General features: G+C 41.2%; 1 protein-coding gene across 8 annotated transcripts in view; it reads left to right on the forward strand.

Moving 5' to 3' along the window:
- Positions 1-27478, forward strand: part of LIMS1 (LIM zinc finger domain containing 1) — a 143522-nt gene that overhangs the window by 71881 nt on the left and 44163 nt on the right. For 4 of the 8 annotated variants that reach the window (XM_054010622.1, XM_054010586.1, XM_054010604.1 and 1 more), the window contains one exon: positions 14793-14952. In XM_054010622.1, the coding sequence (XP_053866597.1) occupies positions 14793-14952 (160 nt within the window). Of the gene's footprint in view, positions 1-11970; positions 12336-14792; positions 14953-27478 lie in introns of those variants that run through there. The other 4 variants (XM_054010576.1, XM_054010579.1, XM_054010631.1 and 1 more) reach the window with 3 other exon arrangements.

A 27478-nucleotide genomic window follows, 5' to 3' on the forward strand; every position in this document is an offset into this window, starting at 1 on the left:
CATAAGATGCCTATGGACATTGCCTCCCTGCAGACCTATTAGTGCTCATAGGAGAAACAGTGAGGAGCTGACTTGGAGGAGTGAGATGAGACAATAGGGACCCTGCAGAGCTTCTGAACTCTGCAGGATACTGAGAGCGGAGAGAAGGCAGAGGAAGCAAGGTTAATTTGCAGAATTCCTAAACTTTGGCTGTTGAATATTAATGTGTAACATTTCACAATTGTCTCACAAAACTTAAAATAAAGTTAATATTTATACATAGTTTCTTCAGCTCCACAAGGTCTCCAGTCAGCTTCTTTAAGGTGCAAATATCAGTAGAGGCTCAACAGCAGTGGCAACAGCAATCAGTACCAAAGCAGAAGTACAGATATTGAGGTTTTACACAGTAAATATTCAATAATAAAAATATTGAAATAAGTTTAAAGTCCAACATTTTGTACACGGCTATGACTAGAAATACTGCCAGAGCAATCTGTATTTTGGACCAGAAAACTTTTGCCCTGAATCAGAAACATTTTTGATCCTTGGCCTGTTTGAGGTTTTAAGTGAAGAGAGGGTTCATCAATGTATGCTCACCATTAGAGGAAATATTGACACCTCTTATGGCAAATTCCAGAGAGTTTGACACTTCCAAAGGATTAGAGGCACACAGCATATATTCACACTTACTTTAACCCTAAGCAATGAAAAGTAACTCTTGATGAGAACAACAAGGAATCTGGTGGCACCTTAAAGACTAACAGGTCTGTTAGTCTTTAAGGTGCCACCAGACTCCTTGTTGTTTTTGTAGATACACACTAACACAGCTACCCCCTGATTCTTGATGAGAACACCCTCTCTCTTGTTCTCACCCTCCTGCTTTTTTATGTGGCATAATCATTCCTAAACAATTTATTTTGATTGAATCACCATCCGACAATATGCTTTGAGTCCAAATGACTAAGTGGTGATAAACAGTACTTGTGTAGATGAAAATTGAGCAATCATTCCTCTTAAATTACTGTAATGATCCAAGCATAAAATTTTGTGTCTGTTGGTTTTATAAAATGGTGGTAAATACAATGGTTATAGTAGATATCGACAAATAGATAGAGGAGTGAGAATTATTTCTTTCAATGCTAGTCGGTTACATTTCATAAATAGATCGTATTTTAAAACCTGTTTTTGATATGCGGACTTAGTGTGTCTAACAATTAAATAACACCTGCATCAAAAGCATTCTATAAATAACATTTAATGTAATACCTTTTAATTTTTAATGTATGTGTGAGTATTTTAAACTAGATTTTGAATACAATATTTGCCATAAAATGATTAATTTCCACACAGAAATACTCTGTAGCAGAGACTTAGTCTTGGTTAAAACCCACTGATTCACAGACGGCAGGAAAGAACGGTGAACCCCAGTCTTTTAGATAGTAGAGGAGGTCTGGGTTCATGATTTTTCTGTCCCTGTATATAATAAGTTGTGTTTTAAAATGTGATTCTAGCCCACGCAGTGTTCTCTTGAGTACCATGAACTGAGTGGGGGATGCCAGATTGTGATTATTTTAATGTACGTCCCAAACCTAAGTAACACTCTGAATGGTCATGCATGCCATCTGATGTCTTAATGCACGTGGTTTTATGAGGCCCCTTCGTTTCGCTTGGTCTCTTCCATAAGAATTCATGAGTTGTGGGACTTAGGAATTCAAATTCCTTCTTTTTATATTCAGAGCTGTCAACTTAGTAGCAGTTAGATTTTTCTTTAAAGTACTCGCGTGAACCAGTCATTTCATTAGAAAAGCTTCATGAGCTTTTCATAATGTTTTGGGGTTTATTAATGAGGGGAAACTGCCCACGTTTGGCAAAAGGTTTGCAGTTCTTTCTGCAAGCCTGTTCCTTTTCTGCTTTTAGGTATCAGCTAGGCAAAGCTTGGTAATTTTGGCTGAGGTTTTTGTTTTGGGAGGAACCTGACACACACAGCAAAAATCACAGCTGTGAACTCATACAGACAGAAGTTGTAAAATAAAATGAATACATAAAATAAAAATTATCATAAACCTCTGAACCAAAACTGAAGAGTTTTGCACACTGTAACAAAAATGTTTGTATTGGCAATTTGTTTCTAAAATAAACTGCTTTTAACTTTTTTTTTTAAGTGTGCATTCCTTAGAGCTTTGTTGCATGCTTCTTGCTATACCTTAAATCTCCAGATTGTTAAACTGTTCTGCTTTTTCTATCTATATCCAACCCTGCTACAATTGTCCCTCCCCCTGTTTTTTCCAACTATGCTTTTATAAAAGGTTCAAAAGGCTTTTGTACCAAAAAAAGAATGAATGAAGGTGAAGAAAGTGTGAAATGTAATTTTGTATTTCTGTATATTAAACCTGTGCATGTCACACTCGTAATGATTGATAATGTCCTTGGCAGAAAGTTTGTTTAGTAAATCTGGTTACTCCATGTTCCCTGGCCTAGGCAGCTATTGAAAACTGTTATCATCCATGCTGTGGATAAGAATCAAATTACCTGAGCTGGTCTGTTTGCTTTTGTTTTAGTAAACAGTGTTTGTATTTTCCTGCTGTTGACTTTACTTTATTTAGGCATTTTCAATGAGAAATGTTTATGTACGTTTCTCCTTTTGAAGACTTTGATTATTAAACCAGTAGCAAAATCAATGTTTTGGGGGCTCTGTACTAACCTCTAACAGCATACATTCAGTTCACAAGGAAGTGTGTGCACGTTATGCTGGGCTAAGTTTGCTTTTTTAAATAGCAAATGCTAGCATTGTCGCCTTGGGACAGCTAAGTAAATTGCCATGTTGGTTGTGATGAATTTTGACTGAAGTATGCAAAACAGTCATTAGGATTAAACTGAATTCTTTGTTTAAACTAACTCTCAAATTGTAACCACTTTCTTCATCTTTCCTTCCTCATCTTTCCTCACCCAATCTGTCCCTATTGTTCTCGAGTATGTATTTCAATTGTTCATTCATACTCTATTCATTTAACATTAGACAATGGGGATTTACCCTGGTGCCTGTCACTTTAGAAAAGTCTAAAAAAAACAACCACAAACCCATAGCCCTGGGTTTAGAAAGTGTTTGGCATCTCTTATTTTACAGTTGGTGGTACTGAAATTCACATACTTGTTTCTTAGGGAGTAAGCCCTAAATACACAGTATAAAGTGAGGGGTTTTGGCCTGTGTTATAGAAGAGATCAGACTAGGTGATCATAATGGTCTTTTTGGATCTTAAAATCTATGAAAGCAGACATTTTGTGCTAGCTTTTTTTGCTAGTACACCTCTACCTCGATATAACACTGTCCTCAGGAGCCAAAAAATCTTACCGCGTTGTAGGTGAAACCGCGTTATATCGAACTTGCTTTGATCCACTGAGGTGCGCAGCCCTGCCCCTCCCCTCCCCCCGCCCGGAGCACTGCTTTACCACGTTATGTCTGAATTCGTGTTATATTGGGTCACGTTATATCGGGGTAGAGGTGTATATTATTGACGTTTGTCTCATGGTCCAATTACAATTAATACTTACTCTGTTGCTGGCTGTTCGAATGTGTTAACCAGAATATTTAAGGGGGAAGAAGCTAAATACAGGTTGTATAGCTATTTTCCATTCTCTCCTTTCTGATGTTGGAACTTGATAATGCAGTGATGAACATTTGAGAAATTAAATGCAATGCTTAAAACCAAAGTGGTTAACGGATGTGACTTAATCTTTATGGGAGGAAAAAACAGTGTTGTGTTAATAGATCGGCTTTCTTCATCAAGCTCATCTTCCTTCTCTCCCCAACACAGCTTGTTTAGTTCAAACTGCTAAAAACTTAACAGACTTCTAAAGTCACTAACAGAAGTTATAGAATATTTTAGAAAAGAAAAGCTTACAGTAAGGTGAAAGGTGAAATAAAGTTGATTATCCTATCAGTGCTAATATCTTTGTTTACTTAAGAAGAGCTCTATATAAGACTGACATGTGTCTCAGTAAAGAAATAAACACTCTCCTCCACCACCGTAGCTGAAGGTCAGTCCTTCAGTGTGGAGTCTCCAATGGAGTTGTTGCTATAATAAGAATGTAGTTTAGAGCCAGAACGTCTGGTGTTGACAGTTATCCCAACCATATAAGGAACTACATGGACATACAAGAAGGCTTTCATGGAAGGCCGGGTGTTCAATTTAGTCAAGATATTAATTATAGCTGCTGGATGAACTGTTCAGGTCATGGCATTCAGCTTATAAAAACATCAGTTGTAGCTACTGTAAGAAGATGGTTAATGCAGGACTAACATTTAATATAATTTCTCCTTTAAATTTACAAGCTTATTGTTTGGAACAGCATCTGTGACAATATGTAATGATAGATTATATTTATTAAATACCTGGTATTGGGAAAGGAAACTGCTATTTTCAAAGAGAAGTACTGTAATCCAGCATTACCAAATTTCGCTAGGACATGAAGTTTCATAGAAAATATAAAGATCAATATTGAAGATTTGAGTTTATAATTATGAGAAATGATGATCAAAATATTATTTTCTGGTGGGGTCAAATGCTTTGTAGCTTCTGCAGACGGAGCTCATTACACACATGAGGAGCTCCTTACATCCCTCCATTCTCCGCACAAGCTCCCTGTGTGGCACACTCCCATCGCCCTCTATTTTGGGGACTCACTGCAATCCTTCCACCCCTTCCGTCATGTCAGGGCCTGCGTGCCCCCCGACTTCTCCACTCTTTTCATTCGAGGCTCTCATTCTGCCCCCCATGCCAGGGGCTCTGTGTGTGCCCATCTTCCCCATGCCCTCCAATTCTTACTGCTTTTTTTTCTGTCTGGGAGATAAGTCATTCATGATGTCAACATGTTAAAATCCTGGGGGGAGGTGTGCAATGTACTTGTAACCATGTCAATTCCAGGATATTTGAGAGACAAGGTGGGTGAGGTAATATCTTTTACTGGACCAACTTCTGTTGGCGAGGGAGAGGACAGGCATTCGAGCTTTTGAGCTACACAGAGCTCTTCTTGGGAGGATGGGCAGAACTGAGATGGGAGGAATTGGGCTGAAAAACGTTAATGGCTGACATCAACCAGTTCTTTAATCTATAGACAATTAGGGTGTGTCTACATGCAACTGGGCTGGTCCATGTCAGCTAACTTGGGTTCATGGGGCTTGGGCTGGAGTCCAGGCTCTAGGACCCAGTGAGGTGGGAGCTCGGGCACCTCCAGCCCAAGTCTGGATGTCTACACAGCTGTGAAACAGCCCCACAGCCTGAGCCCCATGAGCCTGAGTTGGCTGGCATGGACGGCCAGCCGTGGGTTTTTATTTGCTGTGTAAACATACTGCCGAGTCTGCTAATTAGATGCAGGGAGCCCTAGGGCTATGTCTACACTGCAGTTAGACACCCACAGCTGGCCTGTGTCAGCTGACAGGCTATGGGGCTGTTTAATTGTGGTGTAGATGCTCAGGCTTGGTCTGCAGCCTCAGCTCTGGGGCTCACCTTGCAGGCTCTTAGAGCCCAGGTCTAGCCTGAGCCAGAATATCTACACCTCAGTTAAACAGCCCCTTAGCCCGAGCCCTGTGAGCCCAAATCAGCTGGCACTGGCCAGTCCCGGGTTTTTAATTGTAGACTTACCCTATATGTTTCCCATTTCCTGCTTCCAGTTTTCCACTTTTACCCAAAATCAATAGGGATCTGCCTATTATTGCCTTGAGCGTTTCCTGAAATTTTGGTTTTGATTAGATGCGGTGCTCAAACGTTGTTACAAATAGGCACACACAAAGAGAAAATGCTATCCAGTCAACTGTAGGAACTCGCTTCTTCTCTGAGTCAATAATACGTATGTGTCTAGCAATAGGTGTCCAATACCTGACACTTTTTATAGTTCACACTGTAAAATTAAATTACAAATGGATTCTAATGTTTTTCTATAAAAAGCACTAGTGTATATATAACTGCTTAAAAATTTACTGACATACAAGAGTTGAATATAGCATGAGTTCTTGCAGTACAGCCAAGTAAGTGTAGGGTGCCTATTTTATGGATAAGCTATTTCATGCAATGTCTCACTGCAAAGGTGTTAAAGTACTTCTATTATGTTGTGGTATATTTTTGGAGTGCTGGCCTAAAGGTATTCAGGAATAGCTGGATGGGGAGCAGTGGTGGGAGGAAAAGGAATGTAATCGAAGGTAACTTAAAGAAGGGTGTAAAGAGAAAAATTACCCAAGTTCTATATATTTCACACAAAGCAGGGATTCGCTAGAAAACTTTCTTCATCAGCAAAAGAAAATACAACACTTTCTGAAACATCTTCCAAAAAAGTAATGTTGAAATATCTCTTTTCTCTCCCACAAATTCTACTTTAAGATTACTTTCATTGATTATTATGATCTATAAAGATCCTTGTGGGAAGATGCCTCTTATCAAATTCCTGTAATATTCGCTTTCCAGTAAAGAAATGGCAAATGAATTCTCTGTAGTAGCAGATATCAAGCACATTTGTTTACACTGGCATAAGTTTATACCGAATTATGTTATAAAGGCTGTCTGTCATCTACCCTATAGATAATTCTATGTGAAAACATCACTACAGTTTTCAGAAACACTCAACTTTGACCTAATTCTGATCATGTTGAAGTCAGTGGGTATTTTCTCATCATCTTAAATGGGAGCAGAATTAGGCCAGTGTTGAGGACTTTTGAAAATCCCATCCATAATTTACAATTAAAAAACTAGAAAAAGAAGAATTACTCCTTTCTTCAAATTTATTTATAAGAACCATTTGATTTAGGGAACACTTGCCCAACAATTACAAAAACTAATATTTTGGTCACTTAAGACCATATTACATTTTAAGCTTAGTGAGGAGGAGGAGGAGGAGCCAATTCAGCACTTTAAAAAAAGTCAGTGTTGAATTTTATGCAGGGTCCTGGAAAGCCATGTATATTTAATAGCAAGAGGAAATTGAACGACTTTTTCTAACTATTGACTGTATATTTGTGTGTGTTCCATTGCACAAAGGCTGCTGTTGTGTAACCTTGCACAAAGGCTGCTGATTAAGTTATTTAAAATTAAATCATCCTTTTGTGTGTTGCGGTTATGGAGGGGGAGGATTGTGCTGTGAGTTTTTATCCTGCTCTGCAATAACTTGACCTTGTACAGGGAATGTAGCTGCTTTGCTTTCAGGAGGTCAGCAGTGACACAGCAGCCTTTCAGATGAGGCAGACAACATTATTTCACTGTAGTACAATTAAGTCCCCAATGGCAGCTGTTATTGCCAAGTACCTAGTTTGGAGTTGTGACTGTTCTGCACATCTATTTGTGGAATGAAGTAAAATGTTCTATGAGCAGCAAGTCCTGCTGAACTTTCTCTATAAAAGTCCCCCCCTTTGATCTAAGACAGATACCCAAAATATTCAGCCTGGTTTAATACTCACTAGACAAAAGACAAACATTACAACTTCTGTTAATTAAAACATCTTATATGGTATCATCCACCTTATGTGACATTACAGTTGGGGTTGTATCTCTATCCTCATTATGAATCTGATTTTTCAGAAGGTTCATCTTAGAATCCCTTAATTGGGGTCCTGTCTCGTGCCATATCGAATGCAGGTCCCTCATCTGTTGTGGATTAATCCTTTGCCAGCGTTTGTGTTTTAAAAGCACAAAAATCTTTGTAAATGGTCAAAATCTTTTGGGGCCAGATTCCCAAGTAAGATTCTTACTTATATCAGTCTAACTCCATTGTAACCAGTGTCACTTCTGACTCATAGCAGTGTAAACTGGTAGAAGTTCAGAATCAGGCTCCTTGTATTTATTTAACATTTGTAGTCATGTCACTTTAAGGAATCTGGCCCTCAAACCAGCCAACAAGATTAAAACAGCCTTTGTGGACTCAGATCTTGAGGTAAACACAACTTTTTATAGCTATACCACTCCTAATGAGGACAACAGGAGCCACATGGCTAACGTGCCATGAAAACTTTTGATATGTAACTCAGGGTGCCCTTTCATTATTATTACAAAATGTTTCTGTGGCATCAGAAGTTTGCACAGTGTTTTACACCACAGATAAGAAGAGGCGGGTTGAGATTCTGTACTGCGCCTCTTGGCACAGCACAAAAGGCGAGAAATCCACCTTTGCTCTCTTGGGATTCTAGACTGCTGCAGGAGCTGAAAAGTGCCACAGCATAAATTAGAGGAGCCTCTGGGGTCCTCAATTTATGGCAGCCCCCTGAGAGCAACCTACAGGATGCTTGGCACTGCTAGCTATCTAAACAAGAAAAGACAAATAAGAATACACAGGACAACTGAAGAAAATGGGTAAAGAGTTGATAATTTCCCCCCCCCCCCCCCCCCCCCCCCGGAAGTGGTATTTTTGAAGAAGGACGTGCAAGAGGAGGAGGCTTGGGTGGAGCAAATTAGAAGTCACAAATCTAAGACTGGGGAAAGGGATGAAGGAAACAGTAAGGTAAAAAGATTGGGAAAAGCTTAGGCATCAGGAGGGGGAGCAGGGAAATGAGAGCATAGATGTACAGGGGAGTTGCATTGAAATAGAGTGACACTGGTATATGTAAGAACAGAATTTGGCCCAAGAGGTTTTGCCTATTTAAGACACAAAAACTAGTTCATAGAATATCAGGGTTGGAAGGGACCTCGGAGATCATCTAGTCCAACCCCCCACTCAAAGCAGGACCAATCCACAATTAAATCATCCAACAGATTTTTGCCCCATATCCCTAAATAGCTCCCTCAAGGATTGAACTCACCACCCTGGGTTTAGCAGGCCAATGCTCAAACCACTGAACTGTTCTGGCAAGTGATTAATCCACAACAGCCTGTCATTTTTCTTTTTTTTGCTGCTTTCAAAATAATGACTTACTGAGATATTAAGACTCAAAAATTGGCCATCAAACGTGTGTGGTAACTTTATTGTTTCATTAGGATTTTTGGCATGTTGACTTAGTGCTCCTCTTGAGCTCCTTAGTTCATCCTGCAGCAGCTGGATGAATTGACATGATTAGACTGCAGCTATGGGGCTAGAGCTTTGACAACCATCAACACTCAGTTTTTAAATGCCAAAACAGCACTCTGTCATTGAATGAAGAGGACAGGAACTGTAAAAGCATCTAGAATACAAAAAAGTATTTTGTGTTTTTACAAAATAGTAATTAATACATCTATCGAAACTCCTAAATACATTTCTCTAAATTGGAGCAACGTTTAAATCATTTAAACAGAAGGTGCTGCACTAGCTGAACATTGGACATATGTATCTATTTTTGAGTTTACATTGACCTTTTTTGGGTCAACTAAGGTGCCATTGGGAAGTCACATGACAATTCCACCTTGAGAAGAATGCTCACAGGTATATGGGAGAAGATTAATAAAAGAATACTGATACTAGGGTAGAGAGCAGCAGCACATTACATGTAGAGAGCGCGTTTCAAATTCAGACAGGTTTTTGTTTTAAGGTTTTAGGGAAACATTTTTTTAAAGGAGGTTGCATTTATGCTTTTTAACTCCGCCAATCTAAAATATAAACCTTAAACTAAGAAAAGAGTCCCAAGTGAGAATCCAATCACCTCTCTATGTAAACTGCTCTTGTAATATTATTATAGAACTGTATTCATTTTGATCCTGCATTTCCAATAGAGCTAATATGGAAGAGGACAAGGAACATCACAGTGGCTACATCTCCACTGCTATACCTACAGTGCCTGTTCATCACTGGTGCAGCAGCAGTAGAATCATAGGATTGGAAGAGACCTTGAGAGGTCATCTTGTCCAGTCCACTGCACTCATGGCAGGACTAGTATTCTCTAGACCATCCCAGACAGGTGTTTGTCTAACCTGCTGTTAAAAATCTCCAGTGATAGAGATTACGCAGGAGCAGTGCAAGTGCTACGTAGTCAGGGCTCCCAATTTTTCCAGCACCATGTTCTGAATATATCCTCTGACCAGGGGTGTCAGGGCATAGTGCTACAGCCGCAGCCCTATCTATGCTAGAACGTTCACTGTGACAGACACAACATTGCTGTCAGCGGGTACATCGTATTCTAGTATGTACGCAGCCTCCGATACTAGCACTGAGCACCAGTATCAGGGTAGGAGGGATACTGAACACATTAATATTACTGTGATAGCAGCACTGTTAGTTGAACCAGAGTACCATGACTCTAAAACATGTTTTTTAAGTATTCTTTTATATCACAATAGCTCCAAAGAGACAATTACAAATTTTATCTCCTCTCATACACATGCTACATATTCTACTTCAAAGTTACAGTGAAAAAAAGGAGGAAAAAATGTTTGTTTGTCAAATATCAGTAAACAAAATTTAAGGTGATGGGACAATAGCCCTGTAAACACTACATTTTTACGTGTGATTTTTGTGATTGGTTAGACGCACAGTCAGATTAACCGGGTACAAATGACATGATTCAGTTTGTGTCCACACAGCATCTTCTCTGATATCATAGCTATGTTTGTGCATCTGAACCTCCCATGCTACCTAACCATGTGCTAAGAGAGTTTTCTGTGCAAATCTGCAAAATAGCGTAACCTGCTGAACTGGGTACAATGTGCTAACCTAGGCCTCCGCCAAGGGTGACGGACTTTTTAATCATATTGTGTGTGGATTCAAATCATGTTTAGAGCCAACCATGCCAGAAAACACTTTCAAATTTGTTTAAAAATTGTAATGCAAACAGGTCCTTTGGAATGGATTCTTCTTTTTCTTTTCAAAGACACTGGCGTTTATTAAAAATGAAAGATTTGAATGGAATTCCCTTGATTTTTGGCAGGGGTTTTTGTAAGATCCCAGTGTTGCTTGCTGTTCCTAAACTGTATATTTGTTCGCACTTCCTTCCCCCTATTCTCCTTCCTCACTTTCTCAGACTTCCCTCTAACAAGCAAATTCTCTGGATACCGAAACCCTCTTGCAGAAAAGGCAAAATACATATGGTTTACTATTCATTTTTGTAATCAGTTACTACTAAGACTGAGTTGAACGTGAGGTGTCAGTTACTTGAAAGAACTTTCAAAAATCCATTTTGGTTTGAAGTCCTAAGCTGTCAGAGACTGGGCCTATCGTAGCTGACTAAAATGTGACTTTTTTTCCTTCCAGAAAGAGTAAAGGTACTTAATCTCCTGGGATAGGACAACTTCTACTACTAAGAAATCTGCAGTTGGAGTGCGGGGACTTGTATCAAATTGAATGTTGCATTAAAATAATTACTGTATAATAAAACCCATATGAACAAATGGTATATAGTCAGCATCAGAAGTCATCATCATTGTGATAAGGATGTCAATTGTCCTATCGTCTGCTGCCCCCCTTTCCCTAATAGCCATATTAAATTCATTCAGCTTTCAGATCTATATGGGATTTATCTGTCAGTGCAGTGCTGTAAACACAACCTAGTAACTTAAAATCAAGATTATTTGTTTCTGCTTCTTACATCAGCAACTAGAACTTATTTGGCAGTTCAGCTAATGATGTGTGAGACAAAATAGAAAATAACCGATCCACTTGTAGCTATATCTTCTTTGCAATGCTGGCAGAAAGAAAAATATTTACCAATAAACTCAGCACATTTGACTGAGAAGATACATAAGGAGCACACATTGTAAAATCTAATTTTACAATCTAGGCTAACAGAACTTTAAAGCAATCTGTATCTAATGATATAGAATACTTTTCTTGGTGTGTTCATGATACAGAATTATTGGAATCATTTTCCCCAGTAAATAGTAACTATTAATGAGTTTGACAGTGAATATGTTGTCATATATGCTTATCATAAAATAGCTCTTCTGTGTCTGAATGGAATTCTTATTAACAGCAATAGATAGTGAAGACTGTATGTACTGCCCAAGTTTGTATTACAACCTTGTAATGGAATGTGTTCCAGTGGATCTTAGCAAATCACAGCATGTCATTCTAACTCCTCTGCTGGTGAACTTTTAACTTGAAACTCTAGCAGAGGGCTCGGCAAGCCTTCTAACTGATGTGAAACTGTGGAAGTAAATCACTTTGCTGGGAACAAGGGGAAGTCCTGCATATTGTGTCTCCCAACTTTATTGTCTGCAGCTTCTTTGCACAATAGCGGTTGATTTTTTAAAAATAAGGATTAAATTAATTGAATTTCCAATTATGGAAAATACGGAATTCCAAAGCAGAGCTCACTCCTATATGATTCCAGAGAATGAAGAAGTTCCACACAGGGATATTCATGATCTGCATAATACCAATGGAAATGAAGGCGAGAAAGCAGTGTCAAAATTACAACGTAGGCACAGTGACATAAAAGTATACAAAGAATTTTGTGACTTTTATGCAAGATTGTAAGTTCACTTTTTCAAGTTGGGATGTTACTGTGGTAAAATCATTTTAAAATCTGCAGTTGTTTTTTTCCAATTAAATTTCATGTAGAATGTGTTTGAATCACTCTCTAACATAAAGCTTACTATTCCTATGATAAATTTCTAGTTTTGATTTCTTCTAAAACTTGCAACAGTTGCTGTAAACAAAACCAGACTTTAATTTCAGTAGGTTTTATTTCAATTACATGTATTAGATTGGATTTGTTGAATAGACTATGTGCTCTGTGAGACTTCTGATATTAGGTTCTGTAAATTATGGGGGAAATGTGTAAACTATCCCATTGGTAACAAAAGAAAACCATTCTACATTCAATATTCATCAGTAGTGCTATAGTAATACCTATTTCTCAAAGAAAAGTGAAGAAATATTTGCATTTTTGGGAGAAAGGAGGGTTATAAGGCTTTGTTTTGCTAGAAGCTGTCATTTTCCAAGTTTCTTTATTTTATGCGGTTGCCTAAATTAATGCTGAAAGTTGAATTCTAAGCTATAGTCTTCGTTTATCATTCTTAGTATTCAAGAGCTGTTGAGCTCTAAAGAAAGGTCACAATTTATATTGTGATCAATATTGGCGTCACATCCAGTTTATTCTGTTATTGGGTATGACAAATGAAGCGATTCAGTTCTCTTCCATAAAGCACAATAGTTTTGATGGAAATAGATTGTGGAGAAAGGCAGTTAGCTATAGAGCTTAAACACAACTGTTGGCACTTACGTTTCTTTTTGTATGTGTTTGACTGAAACCTCTGTGGAATAAAATGTTCTTGGTCTGATACTCTTTGTCAGGGATTTTGCTCATGAAGGTATCTCTGGAAGACACCTTTTTCTGTAAAATGCTGTAGAATAGAAAAAAGCAGCAGATTAATAATAACCAGTCAAGAGTTTCTTTAACCAGGGGTTAGCCTTTTTATGTGGTACAACAGGATAAGGAATAGACCAGCTTTCAACTACACCTCTACCTCGATATAATGCTGTCCTCGGGAGCCAAAAAAATCTTACCGTGTTATAGGTGAAACCGGGTTATATTGAACTTGCTTTGATCCACCGGAGTGTGCAGCCCCCCCCCCCCCCCCCCGGAGCGCTGCTTTACCGCGTTATATCCGAATTCGTGTTATATCGGGTCGCGTTATATCGAGGTAGCGATGTATTTAATAAAATGTATTCTTGCTAGTACTTTGTATGAGATTGTTCCTGCACAAGGTGCTGAGCATCCTACAACTCCTATTGAAATCAATGGGAGTCACAGGCACTCAGCACCTTGTGTGGGATTGAGCCTTTTATATCTATAGATACAGCATAATTTTTTCTGAACAATAAAATCTGTTTATTTTTGAAGAATAAAACAGATTGTTTATAAACTTCTGATTAAATGTTTGGATCAAATCAGATTACCAACAAATTCAAATACCTGAAATTGTTCTTGTATACACTCTAGAACATGTTCTGCTAACATTTGTCAGATGTTGTGAAAATTAAGAGTTGTCCTGTGCATTCTCCATGTTACAGATAAGTATTTAATAGAAAACTTAGTTTCAAAGACTTAAGTTTTGTGAATTTAGATTTAAGCAAGAAAGCCTCTTGCAGTGTGAAAAATCAAGCGTAGACTTTGAAATTTTAGAGCAGTTCCTCATTTGATTGCAAAGGAGCTGTGTTGATTTATTGCAGATGAGGATTTGTCCTTAAAGATAGAGTTTAGTCCCTCTGATATTTGCAAATATTGCATTATAATGTTATTACTACATGCCTTTAAGAAGCACACCCAAGCATTGTTATTTGGAAGTTTTCCTAATCTCTGATTCAAATTCCATGTATCTTCAAGTCATTTTGCAAAATTGAAAAATCTAAAGAACACTTTTTACCATTTACCATTCCTTACCTCTTGATTATTTCTGCCATAGAACTTGTTAAATATGTTTTGTCCTTTTTATTGATGCCTCAGATCTTTTGAATTGGTTTTGAATTGATATTCACTTTCAGAACAATATTCTTGCTTTGATCTCAGATGGGGAAACATCTTTAATTACTGATGAAATTGGCTCTTGTCTTCCATAATCATTGTAATTGTTTATTTCCTTTTCTTTCTTGTAGTGCTTGATTGAATGAAAATATAACCTGTTTTTTTCCCTTCATACAAGCCTGAACATACATTTTTGACCAAAAGTTCTTAGAATAGGGTGCTGCTTTGACCAAAAAAAAAAAAATGGAAATATCTCACAACTTTTTCCTCATTAAGGGACTTCTGCAACTCCCATTATAGTCAGTGGAAAGATTTCCATGACTTCAGTGGGAGTTTGATTGGGACAGTTGGCTTTTCAAAAGAGAAATGAAATAAAATCAGTGGAATTGAGTGTTTCCTTTTTCTTTATCCCCTCATTTTAGAGAAGATCAACAATCTCTTTTTGGTTTGTTTTTTGTTACAGTAATATGGCAAATGCTCTTGCAAATGCCATATGTGAGCGCTGCAAAGGAGGCTTTGCACCTGCTGAGAAGATTGTTAACAGCAATGGTGAACTGTACCATGAACAGTGTTTTGTGTGTGCCCAGTGCTTTCAGCAGTTCCCTGAAGGGCTCTTTTACGAGGTAAGTTGGTTAAGATGTTTTTCTCCCCTGAGTTCCTTGGCTTTTATTGTTTATAATGTACAAATGATAAATACTGACAGTGCATTTGTTTATAAAATATTATCACAGAATGTCAGGAGCATTCTTTGAAAAGAAATATCCAGCAGAGACAGAAGGAAGTAGAGACATTTCTAGTTTTGCCTTTAAAGACACATTATTGGACATTTCTATGACATGTCTACATAATGTGGGAGTGCAGTAGCTTTGCCTATAAAGACACGTTATGTACGTTGTACTGAAGCACTCAGAAAACACAGCTACTAAAATGAAATGTAACGTAGAGAGTGAAATCCTGACCCCACTGACTTTGCTCTGACCAGGATTTCACCCAGAGTGTTTCTATTAGAGATGAGCCCATGATGTGATGTTTACAGATTTGAATGTACCCAGAGTATGATGGGATTTGGATCAGGTATTCTACTTCAGGACCATCTCTAGTAAGGTTTAGCATTTTAAACAAACTGAAACAATTCTGAGTTAATGCTTTGCTCACTCCATTGTATTATTCTGTCAGAACTTGTATCACTTTTGTTGTGCAGTTCCTTGGCTTAGCAATCTGGGGATATTCTAAATCAATTGTTAAACATTGAATTTACGGGCCCTTTAGCATATTTTTCTAAAATTTGTGTTCTCTCAGGTCAAATATGTATTTTAATTTTAATCCAGTTTTTCCCCCCTCTTTTCTCTTTCATGGGGATTCAGGCTGTGGGTGGGCTATTTTCACCTAGTACAAAGTGACCTTAGAGAGAGCTTTTGACCAGTCTATAAAATATTGAGTGATTTGTATAGGACAGACTAAAGCCTCTGAGATAGGCAGGTATTGTCCATGGAAAGATTTATGTTACATTACAATCTCAGAATGGAGTAAACCAGCTCTTACTAACCTATTCACATTGTCTAGGCTTCTAAGGTGCTTCAGGCACAATGCAGTGTGAAAAGAAGCAGTATTATTATTTCAGTTAATACTCTTGCCAAGTCCCCAGGCCCTTCCTATTTTCCTGTACAGTCAGAATCTTCGGACTTTCTCTCCACCAAATGCATCTCTTGTGTCTTTATTTTCATGTGGTGCTATTTCTAATTCAGGAATGAAGGAGATACAACTAGAGGTGGGGTAGTGGAAGCAGGAGCTTAGTTTGGGAGCAGGAGCTTGGTTTCAGAGCAGTGCAAACAGCTGGGTAAGGAGGGGAAGAGCATCCAGAAGCAGGAGGATGCCTGGCTGTGAGGGGGGGAAAGAGTACTGAGAACTGCAGGGCTGCAAAAGCAGAGGTAGGGAGGGGTAAGCCTGGACAGAGGTGGAGAAGTGGGTGGGAGAGGAGTAGTGGGGAAGAGACAGTCAAGCACAGAGAAATAAATAACAGGGTGAGGCAAGGCTACTGGGAGAAGGGAAGAAGGATAGGTTTGAAGAGGCAGTTGGGTAGAAGCTATTAACTGGGACCTGATCAGGAGGAGATCTATATCTGGGACATGCTGTAGTGCAGTGTTTCTCAAACTGGGGTCGCTGCTTGTGTAGGGAAAGCCCCTGGTGGGCCGAGCCGGTTTGTTTACCTCCCTGTCCGCAGGTCCGGTCGATCGCGACTCCCACTGGCCGCGGTTCGCCGCTGCAGGCCAATGGGGGCTGCTGGAAGCAGTGGCCAGTAAGTCCCGCGGCCCGCGCCACTTCCAGCAGCTCCCGTTGGCCTGGAGCAGCGAACCGCGGCCAGTGGGAGCCGCGATTGGCTGGACCTACGGACGGGGTCGGTAAACAAACCGGCCCGGCCCGCCAGGGGATTTCCCTACACAAGTGATGACCCCAGTTTGAGAAACACTGCTGTAGTGGGTGCCAGAAGACATCTGGAAGGAGAGTGTGTAGCATACTGCTGGTAGGAGAGGAGACTGGGGCAGGCTGATTGCTGTGAGCTTGCTGAGAATTTGCTATTCTTTGATTGGCTTGAGGATCCCAGTCCTGCAGGAATTCTGCAAATCCTCAGATGTTGGAGCAGTTCTTGGGTACCATTGTAGTGGCACAGTTGAAGGAAGGGCTTAAATCACAGCTCAGCCTATTTTCGCACCTAACCCAAAAAGATTAAAATCCCTTTAGTGCTCACACACAGCCATATGTGAATAGTCTCAAAGAGCATAAGCAAGTGCCCCTGTGTTGTTTGGATGTATCTAGGCTCTTTACATCAACAATGAAGCAAATGTCTCTCCCCTTCCCCATTATCTATTTAATGTCTCCCTTAACATTCTTGTCTATGGTGTGAAAGCACCTATTGTCCGGCCAAGCTGGAAGAAAGACAGGAGCCAATGGATGTGGTTTATTCACGGATTCCAAGACCAGAAGGGACAATTCTGATCATCTAGTCTGACCTTCTGTATAACACAGGCCATAGAACTTCCCCAAAATAATTCCTAGACCTGAACTTTTAGAAAAACATCTGAGCTTGATTTAAAACTTGTCAGTGATGGAGAACCCACCATAAACCTTGGTAAATTGTTCCAGTGGTTAATGTCCCTCACTGTCAAAAATGTATACCTCATTTCCAATCTGAATTTATCTAGCTTCAACTTCCTGCCATTTGATCGTGTTATACCTTTCTCTGCTAGTTTGAAGAGCCCATTATTGAATATTTGTTCCCTTTGTATGGTGTCAAGTATCAGGGGGTAGCCGTGTTAGTCTGTATCTACAAAAACAACAAGGAGTCTGGTGGCACCTTAAAGACTAACAGATTTATTTGGGCATAAGCTTTCATGGGTAAAAACCTCACTTCTTCGGATGCATCCTTGCTGTTTTTGTTCCCTTTTTAGATACTTACAGACTGTAATCAAGTAACCTCTTAAGTTTCTCTTTGTTAAGCTAAGTAGATTGAGCTCTTTGAGTCTGTCACTATAAGGCATGCTCATGTTGATTCCATTCTAGGTGTGCGTGTGCCCATATGCGTGGCCGTTGGAGATTTTTGCCTTAGCAGTACCCGTAGGGCTGGCTGTAGCTCCCTCTAGAGCAGGGGTGGGCAAACTACGGCCCAAGGGCCACATCTGGCCCACGGCCCGGCCCAGCCCCCAAGCCCCTGGCCCGGGAGGCTAGCCCCTGGCCCCTCCCCTGCTGTCGCCCCTCCCCCAAAGCCTCAGCTCGCTCGCTTTGCCGGCGGCACAATGCTCTGGGCGGCAGGGCTGTGAGCTCTTCGGGCAGCGCAGCTGCAGAGCCTGGCCTGATCTGGTCTCTGTGCTGCATTGTGGCGGCGGTAGCATGGCCCAGCTCCAGCCGGGCAGCATGGCTGTAGCGCCACCAGCCGCTGGTGCTCCAGGCAGTGCGGTAAGGGGGCAGGGACCGGGCGGGAGGGGGGGAGTTGGATAGAGGGCAGAGGAGTTCGGGGTGGTGGTCAGGGGGCAGGGCAGTCAGGGTGGGGAGACGGGACAGGGAGTTGAATGGGGGCAGGGGTCCTGAGGGGCAGTCAGGAAGGAGGGGGGGGTTGATGGGGCGGAAGGGGGCAGTCAGGGGACAGGGAGAAGGGGTGGTTGGATGGGGCAGGGGTACCGGGGGGCCATCAGGAATGAGAGGAGGGGTTAGATGGGGTGGCGGGGGCCCGGGGACAGTCAGGGGACAGGGAGCGGGGGTGTGTGGATGGGGCAGGGGTCTCAGAGGGGCCATCAGAGAAGGGCGGGGGTTGGATGAGGCAGGAGTCCCGGGCAGGGGGCAGGTAGGAGGTGGGGGCCGGGCCACGACCCCCTCCCCTAACCGACCCTCCATACAATTTACGAAACACGATGCGGCCCTTAGGCCAAAACGTTTGCCATGGTATATCAGGTGCTGCTGGCCCACGCTCTCAGTTCCTCAACGCCCCTGGTGATCAGTCGGAGTGCCTCTCTTGCTTGTCAAGAGTAAGCAGATTCTTCCATTGGACTTCGTGCCTTTGGGCCTTTGTTGGTTAGTGTTAAGTAGTTATTAAGTGCATAGTTGTGATAGTTAAGGTCCCAGTGGGGACTTACCCCCTCCAAGTGGGGCATGCCCTGAGTTCCCGGGTTTAAGCCCTGCTTGGTTTGTGGTAGGCCTATGCCTGTGAGTGACCCCCATGCAAGGGCAACGCTAGGGAGGGGCATGAATGGTCGCATGCCCCTCTCCAGCCGCCTGGGGAGGGCACATTCCAGAGGGGGGAAGCTGTCCCTGTCCTGTCCTGCCCACCAGCTGTGCTCCGGTACGTGCCTGGACCAGAGTAGCCTGCCTGTCTGAGCTTGCTGGAGTCGATGTGCCTGCCGCTGCCTACCCGGTGAGCAGAGAAGCAGGGGAGCTTCTTTCTTGCAGTGACGGGGCAAAATGGGAGGGCTCAGGGGAGGAACAGGGGGCCGCCGGGGACACTGGGGATGATCACGGGGGGGGGGGGGGGATGGGGAGGCAGCATAGGCCAGGGCTGGGAGTCTGGTGCGGGGGAGGGGCAAGGAAGGAGCCATGTGGCTGGCCTGGATGGGCATCTGGGAGAGGGAGCAGCAGGGCCAGGGCTAGCCATGGGGGAGGCGAGTTTGGGGACTGCAAAACCCATGGGGGATTTCTGTGGGAGAGAGGTTTCTTGGCCTGGGTTCCTCCGGCCACACAGTAAGCTAGACGGAAATCCCTGATGTGCTTTTAGCAATGCACAGGATTCCTTTAAAGCCAGAAGGGTAGGAAGCAGGTATTTTACTTTAAATACGTCCCGGCCTGAGTTCAAAATATTGCATGAGTGCAGAATCAGACTCAGATTTCATGAAAGAAAACCAAACTTCTCATATGATCTGGGCCAGCCTACTAGTAGCTGGTGAGCACTTTAAACAGTACATCCTCCAAATGTTTGTTGTGTGTTGATATGAAATTCAAAGGAGGGTGAGGATGGTCTTATGGTTAAAACACTGACTTCTCTTTATAAGACCTAAATATTATAATTTTGCCACAGACTTCCTTTATTCAAGTCACTTAATTTCTCTCTGCCTTAGTTTCCCTATCTGTAAAATGGGGATAATTCTTAGCTAGGAAGGGCATGTGATGATGAACTTGTCTGTGAAACTTTGTAAGAATGTGCTATAGGAGGACAAAGTATTTATTAAAATATTAGGGATGAGACTTTGAAGAATGGGTGCTTAAGTCAGGCACATTTGGCATTGTCTTGCATCGCTGAACTCAAGGATACTATTGCCGTTGATCTCTATGGGAATAGGATCAAAGCCCTAAATTGAGGTTCCGGAGTAAGTGGCCCAGTTTTTCAAAGCACCCATCAGTTTCATTTTTGAAAAATTGGGTCACGTATTTCGGAGCCTAACTGGGGCACATATTTAAAGGGAAAATAAAGTCTTGGTCTGTGTGTCTGGAGGTTATTGCCTTTTTTGAGGCAACAATTATTGCTCTTCGGGCATTTAAAAAAAATCTGCAACCAACACTTGTAGAACATTTAGGAGCAATTGTCATGCAAGGGTATGGAACTGAGTAACTGACATCTCAGTGATATCAAGATAACTTGGTGCAAGTTACTCATTCTTCCTTGACTATGAATACATTTTGCATCTGAGTCATCCTTGCAAAATTGTTATGAAAATTTACCAGCGGAGACACAAATTCTACTAACCTAAATTTACAATATTTTAACGAAAGCAATATTTTACTTGCTTGTTTCCCCCCCAAAATTTATTTACCATGCAGGTGTGGAGTTTTGCAAAGCAGAATCAAGTCAGACTATGGGAAATGCTTCAGGAATGAGTGCTGATTAAGTTAGCAGTTCCAGAGTTTTGTGACTGATAATGCGGCACTCCCCAAATTAGCAGATTAGGGCCCAATCCTTCAAACATTTCCACAAAGGTGCAATGTTATTTACACAAGTAGTCTTATTTAAATCAAGTACACCTCTACCTCGATATAATGCTGTCCTCAGGAGCCAAAAAATCTTACCACGTTATAGGTGAAACCGCGTTATATTGAACTTGCTTTGATCCACCGGAGTGCGCAGCCTCCCCCCCCCCCAGAGCACTGCTTTACCGCATTATATCCGAATTCGTGTTCTATTGGGTCGTATTTTATCGAGGTAGCAGTGTAGAGTAGTGATGTGGAATGCAGCTATTGTTGGTACATTGATTACTTGTGTGAATACTATTTGCAGTGTTTGTACAATATGGTTTCAATCAGAGGACCCAATTCTGCACGTAATGGAGGAGTAGATTAGACAGGCAGAACTGCAGGGTCTCAATGCGTGGATGAGACGATGGTGTAGGGAGGAGGGGTTTAGATTTATTAGGAACTGGGGAAGCTTTTGGGAGAGGGGGAGCCTATACAGGAAGGATGTGCTCCACCTAAACCAAAATGAGGAAAATAGAAAAGAACATAAACTCTGGCAAATGAAGTGTAAAAATATAATTAGAAAGACCAAAAAAGAATTTGAAGAACAACTAGCCAAAGACTCCAAAAGTAATAGCAAATTTTTTTAAAAATATATCAGAAGCAGAAAGCCTGCTAAACAACCAGTGGGACCACTGGACGATCGAGATGCTAAAGGAGCACTCAAAGATGATAAGGCCACTGCAGAGAAACTAAATGAATTCTTTGCATCTGTCTTCACTGTTGAGGATGTGAGGGAGATTCCCAAACCTGAGCCATTCTTTTTGGGTGACAGATCTAAGGAACTGTCCCAAATTGAGGTGTCATTAGAGGAGTTTTTGGAACAAATTGCTAAACTAAACAATAGTAAGTCTCCATGACCTGATGGTATTCACCCAAGAGTTCTAAAGGAACTCAAACGTGAAATTGCAGGACTAATAACTGTCATCTGTAGCCTATCATTTAAATCAGCTTCTGTACCAAATGACTGGAGGATAGCTAATGTGATGCCAATTTTTAAAAAGGGCTCCAGAGGTGACCCTGGCAACTACAGGCCAGTAAGCCTCACTTCAGTACCGGACAAATTGGTTGAAACTGTCGTTGAGAACAAAACTGTCAGACACATAGATAAACATAATTTGTTGGGAAATAGTCAGCATGGTGTTTGTAAAGGGAAGACATGCCTCACCAATCTACTAGAATTTTTTGAGGGGGTCAACAAGCATGCAGACAAGGGAGATCCAGTGGGTATAGTGTATTTAGATTTTCAGAAAGCCTTTGACAAGGTCCCTCACCAAAGGCTCTTAAGCAAAATAAGCAGTCATGGGATAAGAGGGAAGGTTCTCTCATGGATTGGTAACTGGTTAAAAGATAGGAAGCAAAGAATAGGAATAAATGGTCAGTTTTCAGAATGGAGAGAGGTAAATAGAGGTGTCCCCCAGGGATCTGTACTGGACCCAGTCCTATTTACTCCTTTTTCCAGATCGTTTATGAATTTGTTAAACAGTGAGGTTGCAAAATTTGCAGATGATATAAAACTACTCAAGATAGTTAAGTCCCAGGCAGACTGCGAAGAGCTACAAAAGGATCTCACAAAACTGGGTGACTGGGCAACAAAATGGCAGAAGAAATTTTAATGTTGAAAAATGCAAAGTAATGCACGTTGGAAAATATAATTCTAACTATACATATACAATGATGGGGTCTAAATTAGCTGTTACCACTCAAGAGAGAGATCTTGGAGTCATTTTGGATAGTTCTCTGAAATCATCCACTCAATGTGCAGCGGCAGTCAAAAAAGCAAACAGAATGTTGGGAATCATCAAGAAAGGGATAGATAATAAGACAGAAAATATCATATTGCCTCTGTATAAATCCATGGTACGCCCACCTTGAACACTGTGTGCAGATGTGGTCGCCTCATCTCAAAAAAGATATATCGGAATTAGAAAAGGGCAACAAAAATTATTAGGGGTATAGAATGGCTTCCGTATGAGGAGAGATTAATAAGACTGGGACTTTTCAGCTTGAAAAGAGGCGACTAAGGGTGGATATGACAGAGGTCTATAAAATCATGAGTGGTATTGAGAAAGTAAATAAGGAAGTGTTTTTTACTCCTTCTCATAATACAAGAACAAGGGTCCACCAAATGAAATTAATAGGTAGCAGGTTTAAAACAAACACAAGAAAATATTTTTTCACGCAACGCACTGTCAAACCTCTGGAACTCCTTGCCAGACGGTGGTGTGAAGGCCAATACTATAACGGGGTTTAAAAGGGAACTAGATGGATTCAAGGAAGGTAGGTCCATCAATGGCTATTAGCCAGGATGGGCAGGAATGGTGTCCTAGCCTCTGTTTGCCAGAAGCTGGGATTGGGTGACAAGAGATGGATCACTTGATGATAACCTGTCTGTTCATTCCCTTTGGTTCACCTGCCATTGGCCACTGTCAGAGGACAGGATACTGGGCTTGATGGACCTTTGGTCTGACCCAGTATGGCCGTTCTTAAGTTCTTATGAGTAAAATCTTTAGGAGAAGTCATGAAGAAGACTGCTGTCTTCCTCTTTCACTGCGGCACACCAAGGTTTCTCCTGAGAGAAGTAGCTGCTTTGCCTGCTAGTTCATAACTACACTTAAGTGCTCTTACCACAACTCAATTAAATTGTATAAAGTAGGTACACTAACTATCACATTTTGATCTAATATGTATTTAAACACCCATATTTTAACCAAGCTTTATACCAAAGATTTTTTTTAATAATTCATGAAGTAATTTCATCTAGTCATATACCTAAGTGTATCCTGTATCAACAGGAAAAAGAGCAGAACATTACTGCAGCTAGCTCAAGGAAGACCTCCACGCACTGTGCAGCCACATGGGTTAAAAAGCAAACAAAATGTTAGGATACATATGGAATGGAGACTAACTGGAGAGTAAAATAATGCCAATGTATAAACCAATGGTACACGCTCATCTGGAATACTATGCGCAGATCGGATCGGAGGATAAAGCAGAAATAGAGGGAGTTCAGGCATGGGTGCTGAGATTGATCCGAGGCATGGATAAGCTGTCATATGTAAAGATACTGAAAAGACTGGCATGTTTACCAGAGAGACGTGCTAGGATTTTCAGAAGAGCCCCAGGAGTTAGGTGCCCAACTCCCATTGAATTTCAATGGGATTTCAGTGTCTAACTTTCCTAGGCTCCTTTGAAAATCCTAGCTGAGATGAATGAGAGAGGACCGATAAATGTGTAGAAAACAATGACTGGTACAGAGAAGATAGATTGGGAACTTCTGTTGACCCTGTCTCATATTGTGAGAACAAGGGGATATTAAATTAAATAGAAAGGCAAGTTCAAATCTTGTAAAGGGAATTATATTTTCACACAATGCAAAACTAGCGTGTGGAACTCACTGCAATCTCATTGAGGCCAGAAGCTGAGAAGGAGTCCAAAAACGATTAGACATTTATGGATAGTAAGAATATCCAAGTATCAGGGGGTAGCCGTGTTAGTCTGTATCTACAAAAACAACAAGGAGTCTGGTGGCACCTTAAAGTCTAACAGATTTATTTGGGCATAAGCTTTCGTGAGTAAAAACCTCACTTCTTCGGATGCATCCGAAGAAGTAAGTTTTTACTCACGAAAGCTTATGCCCAAATAAATCTGTTAGTCTTTAAGGTGCCACCAGACTCCTTGTTGTTTTTTAAGAATATCCAAGTTATAATAGTAATTATACGGTAAAAGAAATACCCTGAGGAATTTTGGAAGGGATATAAGCCCTTAACATGCTGTAGGGCATAAACTAACTTCTACTATTGGGGAATAGGAGTAAACTTTCCCTGGCGCACCTTAGACCATAGCTAACTACTGCAGGGTTTCTTGAACCTTGTTCTGAAGCATCTGGTACTGGTTCCTGTTGATGACAGAATACTGGACTAGGTTGACCGCTAGTCTGATCCAGTCTCGTAATTTGGCAATTCCTATATCTTGGTGTTCCTGTTATTAGAAACAAGTATGACAGATTTTTTTATTCATCTAGATTTAAAATTGAGGATGTTCAGTTATATATAACCATTAAAATAGCCATTAAATTAACCCTATGCAATATGAATTCTCTAACCAAATTATGTATTACAAATAAAGCAAAACAAAATAAAAATAAAAATCTTAGTAAACTAAGCAGCATCTGTTGTTCATCTTGTTAAACTGCCATCTTCACAATACATCCTGAGTTGCACAGTTTATATTACTGAATGCTGGATGCAGGGTCAGAAAAGGTGGGTAAATATGCCTTTATTTTGTGGATTACTAATAGTGCACTACAGTGCTGCATTTAATTGCATGTTACCAGCTGCCTCATTATTCAGTTTATTTTTACTTTTTCTGCAAATGAAATATTCCTTTTATTACAAGTCAAAAACTTAGGAGTTAATGGGATATTCCTGGTTAACAGCAGGCTACATCTTTCTATATAGTTCAAGTGTGTTGCTGACTTTGAGCCTTTTAAGGTATGGGTCCTCAACCTCATTATTATAGACTCACCCCACCAGTGTGAAGAAATAGAAGCCCTATAATGTTTAACTATGGTTTGATGCACTCTTGTGTTCAGTGTATGATAGAGCCATTGAGCTTCCTTAGGCTACACGGAACAGTTCCATGCACTTGAGTTCCCTTGTGCATCTAGCTATCCCTTCCAATTAAGAGGAGGATAGACTGAACATGAGAGTTCCTTCAGGCCTGAGCTCAACAGAACCTCTGAGTGTCTTGTTTGATCTCAGGAGCTCTAAAGAATAATTTTCCAGTCCAGGGTGGTGGTCCATGAATGCCTGTCAGCTTTATTTTGCTCTTGTCAAAGCATCTGTTATAGGGTACAAATATGTGGTAATTGGTCCAACTTAAAAATAAACCATACAAATTCCTCCTCCTATTAACAGCAGGGAGTATCTCTGCAGACATTTTTCCACCAGATGCTCTTTTTAGGTGTTTCTATATCTGAGGGAGAACACAATTTCTCAAATAGGGAGAGACAGGAATAAATTACTTTTGTGTCCCCGGTTTGTGTATGGACACTTGCAGTGATTCTGGAAACATACTTTCTCTTGAGGTCTTTCTGGAGCACAAACTGCTTGATCGATAATACTTTGTCAAGTTTCCAGTATATTTGAAAGAGCTAAGGTTGGCTGTAGAGTAATATTTCCTGAAAGCAGGGTTGCAAAAGTGCTTACATTTTTTATTAAGATGCCCACCATCCAAGTTCTGCTTTACACCAGGCCTGTGACAGTCAGTCTGGAATTCCCTACCGGTCTAGGAGTCCTGCATTCCTCTCCAGGTGGGCAGAAATGTAGGATCACTGCTAAAGGCACAATGTCAACTTGAAAATCACATTTGTGTCTGAAAACTTTGTACCTACTATAGTGACAAGCTAACAAGTGTTGTCAGATGATCCCGGTGTGGTGCTCTGCTCTGTTCAATGTTGATATCAATTGGCTGTGTGCGTGTGTTCCCTCTGTGTGCTGCCCCAGCTCTGCGCAGATAGCTGACACAGCAGATTCCAAAAGAACCCCCAGTGACCACAGACTCTAGTAAGGTACGAAGGCACGTCGGCCAGGTTTATTGCCTTTAGAGATACACAGTCTCCAGCTTTCCGTGGCAAACGAAGTCCAGGGTGCTGCTAGGGTGCAGCTAGCCAGTACATATGTGCTCCCTTGACAATGGACTCAGCTCAGTCAGTGGCAGGACTTTCCACTGCCCCCTAGGCTGGACAAAGATATCCACTCAGGGATGCATTCTTATACACAGGTACAAACAGATTACACATCACTCCTGACATATTGAGGTGCAACCCCTCTACGTAGCAAGGTACAACCCTTTTACGTAGTAAGGTGCCGCCTTTCACCTTGTACATGTTGGTTTGAACAAAACAACTCTATCCATCATATTACCCTTTTGGCCCTGTCAGTGGGATGGGTCAGCCTGTTCCTTGTTATCTGTGTGGAATGTGCAAGTATCTGAATGTTCTGATATCTAGTGTCCAGTACCTTTTAGGTATGTCTCTTTTTGCAGCATCAGCCCTTTCCTTGCCAGCGTCTGTGAGCAGGGCCTGCCCCTGGCTCACAGCTTAACTTTGCTTTATGTTAGCAAAGTCTTGACCATTGCTTTAGTTCAGGCCTTAGGCCTCATATCAGGCCTCTGATACAAGGGTTTATGTCTCAGGGCCTCCTCTTACTACAACAAGTAAGATTAAGAAAACCAAAAGAGATTAGGGTGTGTGTGGTGGGGGGAAGAGTCTCCTCTACTTTTTTTTCAGTTTGTTTATTTTATGTACTGAATATATATTGTATTTGTGTATAGTCAGTTTCACAGTGTCCCTGTAAGGTCTGTTAGGGCTAAATTTGGGCCATGCTGCAAGCACCATGTATGGGGCAATGCAGTACCACCATAACCTTTAAATTGTGCCCCTTTACTATCAGCAAGTTACTAGTCGCCTATGCCCTCAAGACAGCTGTCTTAAGTGCTTGGGGGAATCACACATCAAGGAGAGTTGCCAGATCTGTAAGAACTTCGGCCTTGCACCCAGAAGGAAAGGGTCATTCACCACAGGGCTCTCCTGACTGAGTCTGCTTGCCATCCGGCTTCCGAGCCCTCTACGCAGGCCACACCAAGTACTTCGGCCTC

Source organism: Malaclemys terrapin, chromosome 1 (assembly GCF_027887155.1).
Source record: "Malaclemys terrapin pileata isolate rMalTer1 chromosome 1, rMalTer1.hap1, whole genome shotgun sequence".
NCBI classification, from domain to species: Eukaryota; Metazoa; Chordata; order Testudines; family Emydidae; genus Malaclemys; species Malaclemys terrapin.